This window comes from Heterocephalus glaber, unplaced genomic scaffold (genome assembly GCF_053883595.1).
Source record: "Heterocephalus glaber isolate CG9 unplaced genomic scaffold, H.glaber_assembly_v1.0 deba00001428, whole genome shotgun sequence".
Classification (NCBI taxonomy): Eukaryota; Metazoa; Chordata; class Mammalia; order Rodentia; family Bathyergidae; genus Heterocephalus; species Heterocephalus glaber.
This window is the reverse complement of record NW_028258293.1, coordinates 16,208,375-16,221,632: the sequence shown is the minus strand read 5'-3', so window position 1 is coordinate 16,221,632 and position 13,258 is coordinate 16,208,375. Positions and strand designations below refer to the sequence as shown.

The 13,258-nt window shown below is 41.2% G+C and overlaps 1 protein-coding gene across 2 annotated transcripts in view; it reads left to right on the top strand.

Moving 5' to 3' along the window:
- Spon1 (spondin 1) overlaps positions 1 to 13,258 on the top strand; it is a 283,414-nt gene that overhangs the window by 103,764 nt on the left and 166,392 nt on the right. For both annotated transcript variants that reach the window (XM_013074649.3, XM_087211613.1), the window contains exons 4-5: positions 5,647 to 5,720; positions 10,652 to 10,774. In XM_013074649.3, the coding sequence (XP_012930103.1) occupies positions 5,647 to 5,720; positions 10,652 to 10,774 (197 nt within the window). The remainder of the gene's footprint in view (positions 1 to 5,646; positions 5,721 to 10,651; positions 10,775 to 13,258) is intronic.

Here is a 13,258-nt window from a genome sequence, read left to right as displayed (position 1 = left end):
CCAATTTCCTTTTTCTCTTTCTCTCTTTTCTCCACTGGAATAGGAGCTCTTTGCTGGAAGGCACCATTTCTTATTCATCTTTGGATTTTCAGCTACTAACAAAGTACCTGGCATGATATAAGTGCTCAGTTAATCTCAGGACAGCTACTCGTTGCTTCTTTGCAGTCATGGTAGATGATAGATGACAACACGTATAGATTTGGTCTCTAAATTTGCAGTTTTGTGACCCCAAGCCGAGATTGTGACCTCACTCATGGGTAATCGTAAGTTCTTGCTGTCCTGTGGACTGAGCCCTGCAGATAACGCTTTCACTGTTCTCCCATGTGTGCTTAATGATGGACCGCCAGAACACCTATGAATTCCAGGCTATAGCTCCCTTTCCTGAGATCCTCCTAAAGCTGAACAAAACCTTGGTAAGAGTCTGCGTGGTGGCATTCACACTGTTCGGGTTAGCACTTGGCATCCCTGTGACGTAAAGTAATGCATCGGATGGTCTCTATGCCTGACGGTGTCACCATCGCTAGGTTCTCAACGTTTGATTCCTGGCTCCTCCCACAGTTATGCTTTCATCAGTGGAAAGGAATAAATGTTGCTGGTTATAAACTGGACCATCCCTATGGAAACATTCTTGAGATCATAGAGAACTCTTTTTAAGTATTCCAAGAAATGTGCAGTAATAGGGAATTTACTGGAATTGGAAAGCAGGCTGTCAAAAATAGCCTGGAGACCACAAACCCAAGCTTCATTTGGGCCACTCATTATCTTGGTCTGAAGCAGCTAACCAAGGTAGCACCTCAGTGCTTCTTCCATGAGTCAAGGAGACAGGCCTGGCATCAATCAGAATAATAGACACTGTTCGTTAAGCACTTAGTATGCACCAGGAACTTCATTAGGGCCTGGAAATTTAACAACAGCAATGATAGTGCCCGCCAGGTAGTGAATGGTTACTGAGTACAACCCGCTGCAGTGGGACCTTCCGTGAATTATCTCTGAGTGGCAGTGAACCAGCCACCGAGGAGCCCTTAAAATAATAATTTCAGTTGTTTCCTGATCTGATCTTCCTGCAAGCACTTCAGTTTCTGAGACCTCCCTCTCTCAGCCCTTTTCAGAACTCAACAGCAAACCCATAACTGAGCAAACCCTAACTTCACCAAAACAGGCAAATTCCCCAAGGAAAGGAGTGGCCAATGAATAAACCCTTTAGACAGAAAGGGGTCAAGTAACTAAGTGATTGGAGACGGTGTTTTGGAAATGTTCAGTCTAGGTTTAAAAACAAGCTTTTGAAAAGATTAGTGAGTTATTTAGAACCTAAGTATTCCAAAGTTTGAGAAGCTAACATACTGAGAAATTTAATTGGGATTTCCTTGACACTCTCTCTCATGATAAGAAAGCATCCGGTACACAAATGCTATGCAGCAGGACTGCCAAATTGCAACAGAGAAGGAGAGAGAATTTGTCATTTTGAAATGCTAAGGGAATTCTTACTAACAGCTTTCTCATCTTGTAAAACTATTATTTTTCTGAACTATAATATGATTTATAAGCCTCTGCTGAGTTTCAGACTTTTGATGAGAACAAACTCAAAGTAAAATGAATTTCTCAGAATATAAAATTCTCCCAGGAATTGTCCAAATGAAGAATAAAGAGAAGCATCTTCTAGAAATAAGAGTACCAAAATCTTGGTCTCTGCTGACATATCTGTGGGTGTGAATTGATCTTCCTCAGTGTCCTAGGCTCAGCTGGACTCTTTCTCCCTACACACCTTTCCTGGGTGACATCAACCACCCCAAATGCTTCAGCTGTCACCTGGGCCCAATGAATCCCACTCCTGTAGTCATGGGATGATACCACACCTATAGAAATAAGCAAGGTTTGGTTCCTGCTGTCACGTAGGTTATAGTCTATCGTAGGAGACAGAAAACTAAACAGGCAAGTACTCTATAGGTTAATAAGTGCTGTCCTTGGAGAAGCCCAAGAGGCTCTGAGGAAGGACAGGCCATCAAGGAGTCCACCTTCAGGAAGAAACACTTCATTGCATGAGTTAGGTGACTGAAGTGCACATGCAGGTGTGCGTGGGTGTTGGGGAGCAATGAGGAGTGGCAGAGGAGTCCAGTCACAGGAGACCCCAGCCCTGATGGAGAGGATATGGAGCATGGCCCAGAATGACATCTCCAAAGGAGCAGGACAGAAACAAGGCCAGATCATAGTGGCCAGATGAGAACAAGATTTGTGTCCTTACTTGATCCCCACAGGGTTTGAAACCCAAAAGGCATAATGCAGAGGGTGAGGCAGTCTCAGCCTTCGCATAGAACACGCCAACTGACCATGAGTCAGACTCTTGGGATACCCACGATGGTCCCGACTCTCTAAGTGTGCTCCGTGAGATGTTGAAATGGACCCAAGGGAAATCAATTGGGGTAACTATCGTAATAATGTTTATCTCACAGAGCAATTTTACTTTATATGTGTCATCATCCTGAATCTTTCCAGCCACCCTGAGTAGAAGACAGACCATGGACTTTGGAGGTAGACAGCATGAACTTCAAAAGCTGAGCAAGACACTGAGCTTTCCTTGATCTCAGTCATCCTTGCCTGTAAGAAAAATGTGAAATAGCTCTAAACTCTCTCCTGAATCCCGCTGAAAACAAGACGACTTTAATAGCTTTTCCAAACCTCACCTAGACTGGTGTGAAGTTACTTATAGTTTATTTTTCCTCTTAATATGAGTAGTGTAAAAATTACCACAAAATATTGCATTGCTTGATTAGAGATGTATTAGTGATATATGTACCATCTTAACTATCTAACAGCTGAAATTTTCTGACTTCAAAAACATGTTCAGCCTAAGCATTTGGATGAGGAATTTGAGTGCTCACTTTTGCGTGCTCACTTGCTCTCTCTCTCTCTCTATATATATATATACATATATATAAATAGATATCTATCTATATGGATAAATAGATATCTAATAGATGTATATCTATATAGATGTGCATATTTATATATACACAATAAAGCATACAAGTTAATGTATATAACATACTCCTTCAGTGCAAATTGATACATAATAAAGGCTCAGAAATGATTAGTAAAAAGAGGGAGTCGGCTGCCTTAGAATTTTTCCTAGGTTTTCATAAAAACTCAAGCGATGAGGAAGTTGAGACATTTTGTAGGAAATACATGTTTTTCAACTTTTGTCCCCCACCAAATTTTTACAATCACATTTTTCAAAATTAGGTACAATTACTTATAATGATCATACCTTTAAGTCATAGATTTTTGTCCTTATCCTACCATTCATAGTAAGAGGATTCATTAAAAATGCACAGTATTCATCAGATGTCAGCGAAGGCTGGCTAGGGAGACCCTGGGAAAAAAAAATAGCCAGGTTCTCACCTGGTAGAGTGAAAGAGGTGTTCAGAGGAGGAGGGTGAACATCAGAAGTCTGGAACTCAGAGAGCTTGCTATGACATGGCAATGAGCAAAGCTGGAGAGTGTTTCAGCAAAATGATTTTTCAAAATACCTTGGGTACCATGTTTGTATGTTATCCTGTGCACCGGTGGTTTTCAACCCTTTTTACCAGGAGAATCTATGGAAACGAAATTTGATTTGCATAGGACCTCTGTATGCCACAGTCACCACCAACCCATTTTGACTCTGTGACTCACGTGCTCTTTCAAAAGAACGGATCTGACCCTTTCATTCTGCAAGGGCTGCTCTTCAAAAATAACTCATCAAACTTGGAGTAAAATCCTGTCTCCCTGTAGCTCTGGGTGCTGTGTCACCGCTCGTCCCACATTATCTGCTTGGCTTGCACTTATGTGTCCTCCAGCAACTCCATGTCCCTCCCAACCACAGGGTTTTATAAAGGACACTGTCTTCCCCTTCCTCTCCCTCCCACTTGCCTCGTTGGCCCACGCACTCTTCTAAGTCTTGGCTCAGCCATCCTTTCTCAGGGGAGTCTTTCCCATTTTGGCCCGGCCCCCTCGGCTGTGTTCTCCCATGCTCTGTCCCTATTCCCATGGTGCACTTCATCGTGGTTGGGTTAAATCATTAGTTGTGGGTTTGATTGTTTGATGCTTCTCCCCTGCTGTGCTATAAACCTTGAGAATCGGAAGGGTGGCCCCATCTGTTTAGCTCATGACAGTGTCCCTGGGGCATCCCTCAGTGGCAGCCACTAACCAGGCCCCCAGCAATGATTGTTGGAAATATACCAATAAATACAGCAGGAAGACAAATGGGGGAGGAAGCTGCTTTGGTTGAAATATGGATGGAGCCATGGATTGAGTGTGGGGCCTGGGATTCTTCCCCCGGGCCCACTCCTTGCCTTCCATGGGGGTCCCCAGCTTAGGGAGGGACATCTTGAAAAGCACAGTTGGAAATGGTGGGTAATCTAACAAAAGGCTGTGTTCTTTGGCTTTGGGCTAGGGTTGAGTGTTATAATCTTGGCCTGAGGAAACTTTCCCACTTCATGGTCAACAGAATGGATAAATGATCAAAGTAGCATGGTGTAGACAGGAAGCATATTTTTTTCATTTATTTGAACATCTTGTCTCTCTTGGGTGGGGAAAAACTGTAAAAGACATCTGTAGGCTGCTCTGAATTTTGTTCTCTTTTTGCAAGGCTGAGTGTAGAGTAGATGTTTCTTTGGAAAGTCATCTTGGCCTTGGCCCAGACCATCAGGAAAATTGCCTCTGGTCTCCACAGATCCTGCACACACGGCCTCATTCCTGACTCCGGAATCATCTGACTCAGGACAGATCCTGTGACTCCAGCACTTATTCAGTGTGGTCAGCCGTAATGGAGTCAAGGGATGCCTTTATCTGTTAAATAGGGCGAATCGGAGTGAAAATTACCTTTTGATTGAGTAGCTTTGCTAAAGAAAATCAATAGAAATGGCCCAAGATTTATTGGCACCATCTCAATTTTAAGTATTGTAGACTTTCAAATTACTGGAACACTGGGTTTCAGGATTCAACCTCTTCAAGGCCAGCTGAAATAAACAACAGAATGAGGTAAAGGAAAAGCAGTGTGTCCGCACATTCTCAGATTAAAGAGAAAATACGTGCTGACCAAAAGTAAGTCATTTTTCACCCTGAAAATGTGCTTTCCAAATTCTAAAAGCCTGCGCTTGATGTATTTTAGAGAGAGAGCTATCACAAGCTGAAGTTGTCTTTGTTCACAATGTAGGAGACAGTTTTGTCTAGACTTTCAGGATAGATATAGAATGACATTTTCAGAACAAATCAAAATGTATTTTTAAATTCCCTTTTTTCCCTTCAGGAAGAAAATTTGACATACTTCTGTAATTTGAATTTGGTTGATCTATGTATGGCCTCAGTAGTTTAATACGAAGAGTAGAGTAAAATGAACCATTGAGGAAAGGTATTGGAAATGCTATTTATTCACCTTCTTACCTTGAAAGTAATATTACCAACAACAACTGGGAGCTACTGTTGAGGTGGTTTCTAGGCACGTGCTAGGCTCTTAGGGTAGGTATTATGGCTTTGCCAGTTTTCTGATGTGCACAGAAAGCGGGGTCGACTTGCCCAGAGCCACACAGCACAAGTGGCTGAGCAAGGATTGTGCCTGACTGACCCCCAGATCTGCCCACCTCACCTCTGTGCTGTCTTCTTTTTCCACAGGGCCAGCATTGTACAGAAGCGCATTATTTATTTTCAAGATGAGGGCTCTCTGACCAAGAAACTTTGTGAACAAGGTAAGACTTGTGGGTGGAGAGAAACGGATAATGGAAAGGAGCTCATTAGGTTTGAGGCTCTCCTGGCAGGAATGAAGACGATCAGGCTGTCTGAGCCCCTCTGCGTCTGCTTCCTTGTGTAGCTCCGATTTTTAATCTGGCTGTGTGCTGTAGGTAATTGGATCTGTCTTTAGCTCTAATTACTCAGCCTGATTCCCTGGGTAGGAGATAATGTACCTTATATTGGTGTCTTCTTATTTTTGTGAAACAGTGATTATTCTGAAGAGGTTCCTTGGAATAATTCACAGGACTTAATTAAAGAATGCACAATTGTATACCTTTTAAAAAGCCTATGATTCTCTAGAAAAATCACCCACAGAAACGTGTGTGGCATTGGAGGACACAGGAGATTTTCTCCAGCGAAGACGGCCAGGGCATTGAGGTGCTACGGGGACATTGACCTTGGGACTGTAGCATGTTCAAGGGCTTGGCCTTAGATTTGCAAGCTTCTTGACCCCATCTCCTCGGGTTGCAGTTGTTCTAACAGCTCAAGGAGACCAAGAAGACTGAGGAGATTACAGCAGGAGCCTGGATTCAGAGCAGGCCTGGGTGTGAATCTGTCTTTGCTCCCCCTCCCCACCGTGGAACTAATATATTCAAAATAGTGTACTGCCTCCTTGCCACATAGTAAATGCTGTCTATATAAGTGCCAGCTATTGCTATCTATATCCAAAAGCTTGTTCATTAATCTACTGTAATAACAGAAAAAGACCTTAAGAATCTGAAGGTCTTTAGAAATCATTAAATAAAAATAGAAAATGTTCTATAATTAGACAGCTTAACTATCTCATTTCTATTCATTTTTGCAGACATTTTATTTGCATTTAAAGCAATTCATCCTTTGAGAAGAAATAATCCTCCAACTCTAGCAAATCATAAGCTACTAAGGTTGATAAAAGTCTTTTGGGAAAATAATAATAAAAACTAATATTTTTTGAGTTCTTGCTACATGCCAGGACTATTCTAAGTACTTCATAGGCATTAATTAAGTAATCGGCACAACAATCCTATATAGTAGGGATTATTGTATCACCCCTATTTATAAATGAGGACCCTGAGACAGAGGTTTGGTTTGGTTTTGCTTTGCTTTGCTTTTTTAACCCTTTTTTTTTTTTGGTACTGGGGATTGAACTCAGAACCTTGCGCTTGTGAGGCAGGCGGTGGAACCACTGAGCTAAATCCCTGGCCCTTGCTTTGCTTTTTTGGTACTGGGGTTTGAACCTGGGGCCTTTGCACTGAGCTATCTCCCCAGCCTTTTTTATTTTTTAATTTCAGGCAGGATCTCATTAAGTCACTAAGTTGCCCAGGGTAGGCTTAAACTTGTGATTCTCCTGCCTTAGCCTCCCAGAGTGCTGGGATTACAGGCATGCACCACCACACACAACAACACCAATAGTTTAACTCTCCCAGCATCATGGACTCATGGGCAGGGTTTGACCCATGGAGCCAGTGCCCTGAACAACTGCCCTCCTACCAAAGCCACTATCTTCTATTTCAGTTTATTGCATTATTTTTTCTTTTTAACTTATTCTGTGCATTTTCCAGTGAAAGTTAAAACATACAAGCCACAGACACTTTTGATATAGTACTGACCAGTTTTAAAAACACTGAATGATCATTTGCACACATTCTTCATCTTTAATTTTACACCTTGTTATACAAGGATACTATTAACACACAATTCTAATTCCGTACAAGCCTGTTTGTCAAGCAGCAAGATGACAGTGATTCATAGCATAGCATAGAATGTTTCCTTTAAGAAGCCTCATCAGTATTTGGTAAATGGTTACGCGTAGAACTGATGTGCAGAGTAATGTTCAACATTCCTCATGAAACATGTAGCACATGTACACTAACAAATGGGAAATGCAACTTTAATATAAGATAAAATGTTACTCTTTATGCTTTAAGCTTCAAACTCTGGGAACACTTTAAAAGCAGACAATACAAGGTGCTTCAATTCTAGACTCCATAACTGAACACTGTGCTGTTAGCTACCTGAGAGTCTATAAACTTTGAGGACTGCTCATTGGCTTTTTAAATTCAACTTCAAAAATAAAAGAGCTTCGTTTGCCAGCCAGAAATCTAGGTAACTGATTACAGGCTACATAAAATATACCTTTTAAGAAAAACTGACTTTAAAAAAGATTGCATCGTTGACATATAGTAACTTCAAAATTTGTTACTCTCAAGGGGAAAATGCAGTGGCTTACTAGTTATTGCCTGGGCAGTTCTACACATTGTCTCGCTATAGATGAACTGGAACAAAGTTAAGTCCTTTGTAGGAGACTGTGGAGACCGAGCTGGATGCACTGTGGGCAGCAGCCTGTTATCCCCGCCCTTTGAAAGTCAGCTTTGTTACAAGTAGGCTTGCCTCAGTAGGAAATAGTTGTTATTTTCAAACCTAGAAATTTATTTGGTTTGTTGTAAGTGTATTTCTTTAAATCCTTGAATATATCTTTAACTTCATCACCTATATCTGAACGCCTTTTTGGATAAGGTAAAGCTACCAATTGGCTTTATTTAGGGCCTTCTAGAGATCATTGCTGCCTCATTTAACAGCACCTGATACGTTACCATTGAAACTCCAGCGTGTATCTCTTAGTTCTGAATCTTTTTTTCAAAACTAATTTAGGTTTTTTACAGTATAGTTGGTCATAATGGTAAAAGAAAAGGACAAAGTCTTCAGGAGTTGCTGGTTTATACTAGCTTTCCTGAAACAAATTCAAGTGGGCTTGGGCCTTCCCAACCCACGTGGCTCACGTAGAAATCAGATCTTGCACATGGTGGTGCTCCGACCTCTCCCAAGTGTCCAGAAAGTAGTCAAACAATAATTACTACTCTGAGCAGCTGAACCCTTCTTCTTTGGGGCCTTTTAGAAATCCTGGAGCTATGTAGGGAAGTAAGTTTTTAAATCCACCATTCTTCATTTAGAAGAGGCAAAACTGAAACAAAACCACAACGAGGAAAAAAAGTTTTTCTCTCAGTGTGATTTAGGCAGACCTATCCAGAGTTGGTCTTTCCTGGAATATTATAATGCAGAGATTAAGGGCAAGAGCTCTGGACCTAAAAAGACCTGGGCTCCAGTTCTACCCACACTGCTCCCTAATTTTGTGACCTTGAGCAAGTAACCTGCCTCAGCTCGCTGCTGTGTAAAACAGGGACAACCAAAGTACTTACTTCTGGGGATTGTTAGGATAAATGAGACAATACAGTAAAACCTTGGCTTGTGAGCATAATTCATGCAGAAACATGCTTGTAACCCAAAGCACTTGTATATCAAAATGAATTTCCCCATAAGAAATAATGGAAACTCAGGTGTTTCATTCCACAACCCCAAAATATTCATATAAAAATGATTACAATACTGTAGCATGATATAGAATAATAAAATCCAAACTATAAAGAAAAATAGACAAATTAACCTGCACTTTGAAAATCTTTGTCCCTGGTGTGAGGGAGACGAGAGAGGTTTATTGCATAGGACAGCTTTCACTATCTAATGGAATCTTTTCCTTTGCACACAACCTTAACAAGGAACCTATCCAATGACCCTTGTGAACGTGTGACATTGAGCGTCACATACTACTCATATTGCAAAACATTACTCATTTGTCAAGTTAAAACTTATTAGAAAGGTTTGTCTCGTGGAACACTCACAGAGCAAGTTACTATCCAAGATTTTACCATATATGGAATGAAATGGCCACAAACAAGAATTCAATATATTGTAGTTATCATTCCAGTGTCTCATACTTTCGTCTCCATCCTAGAACCCAGCATTCACTTCTATGCATCATTGATTTTGCATGTTCAAACCTAGTGAACTCAGTGAATTTTAAAGGAAGACTCGCAAAATATTCTTTCTGACATTCAAAATGATTTTTATACTCTTTGTTGCTGCTCTCTGTACAGTATTTAAGAATAAATGTCCAACTTGGAGAAAAAAAGATTCATGTTAATATTGCTAGAGGAACTAAAGAAAAAGCAGTTACAGCAAGTTGCATCTGTAGTCATTGTTTTCATCTCACAGGAAGCCGAACAGACAAAAAGCAACGAGCCACAGTTAGGGATGTGGTTGGGACAATCGCAAATACTGAATTTATTCATGCAATCTCTCTTTCCCCACTTATCAGCTATTCACAGCTAAAAGTGGGGGTGGTGAGGGAATCTCAAGTTTTTCCTGGCTGCTTGAACTTATGAACACATTTCCAACCCTCATCCCTCCTACTAGAGGCTCCGAGATGGTGATAAGAAGCAGTGACTACATCAGCATTTTTAAATATTTTTCTGCAGTTCTTCGTGTCTCTCTACTTGTTCTCACTGTTCTCCTTCAAAGCTACCTCCTGTGGTCTGGCATTTTAGCCCCAGATAATATTTCTTAGAGAAAAACTTGTGTATTCCTCTTAAAATATGGTATAGAAATCCTATTGTAACAGGGATGAGGAAGGAGACCAGGACCCAGAAAGGATCATTGAGTAAAGTTTACCCCTCGTTTCCGAAGATCTCCCCAATCTGAAAGTTTCTGTCCCATTGTTCCTACAGAGCTCCTCAAATTATTGGAATAAAATTCATGAATTTATAATGTTTTGTTTGCAAAATATAGTTTCCATACTTGGAGAAAGACAAAAATCTAGTATAAGCACTGGCTCTAAGTCTTATTAATCAATGAAAACTGTGTGTGCATTTTTTTTTTTTTGATACCGGAGATCAAACTCGGGACCTCGCGCTTGCAAGGCAGGCGCCAGAAACACTGAGCTAAATCCCCAGCCCTGTGCTTCATTTTTTTTCTAGGGGTTAAGGTTGTTGGTTTCACCATGTTGGTTTCAACATGGTGCTGCCTTATACAAGAATCCTATTTCCTCTTTAACATGGTGACTTTCCTGTTTCAGACTCCACATTTGATGGGGTGACTGACAAACCAATCTTAGACTGCTGCGCGTGTGGAACCGCCAAGTATAGACTCACATTTTATGGGAATTGGTCGGAGAAGACACATCCAAAGGATTACCCTCGTGAGTAGAGAAGTTATTTTATGGTTTGGGAAAAAAAGCACATTGTTAAAGTTCTGTCTGATTGTGGAATACCAAGCTGATATATGTCAACTCTTGTTTGCTATTATTAATTGATTTATGAAATTTGCATTCCAAATAAGCATATTCATGGAGAGAGGCAGACATAATTAGCTTCTTTGCATAGCATTGTTCAAAGTGTTTTCTTATCTGTGGATTTTAAAATATATTCCTGAAGTCATGCTACTTATCATCAGCCCAAGCATTTTGTAACCTCAGTCCTCCTGAAATAGTGCTATAATTATATAACAGGGCAATTTGTACAGAAAATAGCTGGCAAAGAAGTTGATCTTGACACCCTAGTCCAAGGTCAAGAGCTGCTGAGCATCCTCAGTCATAGCCACTGTCAGTAATCAATCCATACCCCCTTTCCCTACTGATTTCAGCTACCACCTTCCAATTTCTCTGTGACACTGTGCTCTAGATACACAATACCAATCCATACAAGTTGTCAGGAGACCCAAAGCTTGCTATTTGGAGATAAATCTCTAACCAAAACCTTCCCACTCCTTTTTTATCAGACACTTATCACATGCCAAACATGTGACGGGCACTGTTTTAAGCTCTAGAGACAGAAGAGTAGACAAATAAAAGTTACAGTTCAGGTTCATGTGCCACTCAGGGACTAGTGAGGAGACAGGCACTAACCAAATAATCATATGAAAAGATTTGAGAATTATAACTAGGGATGGTAGACTTAACCATGTAACAAGCATCTTTACTTGGTAGACCATTTAATGCTCCAAATAACTTGCCTCTCTGAAGCTCACCAAGGACCAGGGAAAGATCATGGTTTGCCCAAAGTCAAGTGGAATTAGTGACTGTAAGACTCACTGATGGCTTTTTAGTGGGGAATTAGTGACTGTAAGACTCACTGATGGCTTTTTTTTTCAGGCTCCTTGTCCTCCCTATAGTGTGGGTTGCCTTTGAGACCCAGGGTTGCCTGTTCTCTGCAGCTGTGGGTGGCCTGATGTCTGTGTGTGGCACTGAGCATGTTGTCTCTGTTCACTGTCTGCTTTGTTCTTGTGCGTTTCACTCTGGAGTTACCACAGCTGGGAAAGAACAGTAGGAATGGGAGAAAGATAAAAAGAGGAAATGGGGCCAGGCCTCAAAGGAAGGAGATACATGAGTAGGCTTAAAACCCAGGTCCGACCAGAACCTCCCTGGATCTGAAACAGCCCACCCAGAGGCAGATCAAGAGCCCTATTGCTTAATTTTACCCACATACAATCAAGGCATGGGATCTTAGGAGCCTCTTACTGGTTCCTTCCCCTGACTCTGGGATTCAGCCTGATCTGGCTCTGCTGGTGTGGGAGACCTGTGTGAACAAACTTGGAGTCTCTTCCTGGGGTGGGGGGAAACCACTTGGAACAAGTTTGTCGGAAAAAATTTCCTCTAGAGCTCCCATCCACTAACACAGAAGAAATAAAATGTTAGGGCCCATTACTCATCTTTTGTGATCCTAAGGAGCCTTTTGCCTTTTTCTATTCTGCTGCTGTCATTTCCCAGAATTTAGAAAGGGGAGGTTCAAAACCATTGTTTGTGGGTCTTTGGGGCAAATTAAGTACAAATCTATACAAGATTTGTGGGCATTGTTGAGAGTTTCTTAATAAATATAGCAGACATGTGTTCCAGTTTCCCCCACGATAGTTCATTGTCAGATATTATGACATTGCCTGTCAGATTGTGTCCTTATTTTCTGTTGGAAAAATTTGATAACTATGTACACAGTAGCATTTATCAAATAATACTGTAATTATTTCTTCAGGAGTTTTTCTTCACCACCAGACTAAAATGTCCTCCAGGGTAAAAGCCATGACATGTCCTTCTTTGGTTTTTAGTACTTGGTGCTTCTCAAGTACTAGGTACTGAGTGTTGGTTGAGCTTAGAGTGGCATTTGTTATGACCTGGGTGGCAGATGTCCCGCCTATACCTGGTCACGTTGGAAGTGTGGGCTGGACCTTCTTTGGAGCAAAAGGGGCAAACTTGCAGACTCATTGGACTGGAACCCTGTGGAAGGGAACAGGGAAGGTCTAATGAGGACCTTGAGATTTGATATTCTCAAAAGTGATTTTGCCAATCTTCAGTAGTACTGTAGATGACTTTCCCTTGCTGTTTCATGGAAGATTCTATCTTGATAAGCAACCCTCATTGCCAAGTCTGGAGAAGCTTCCCTACAGTAGAACAAACTGATAAATATCAAGCACCTGTCTCTTTGGTGAATTAGACATCCAAAGGCCATTTTCCTTGCAGAGATCTTAAGAACAATGTTCTCGAGTGTTTTACCACAGGATCCTTTCTATGTGCTTAAAGAATCACTGAGAGCCGGGGATTTAGCTCAGTGGTTCTGCTGCCTGCCTCACAAGCGGAAGGACCAGAGTTCGATGCCCAGTACCAAAAAAACCAACCAAATAAATAAAAAATCAC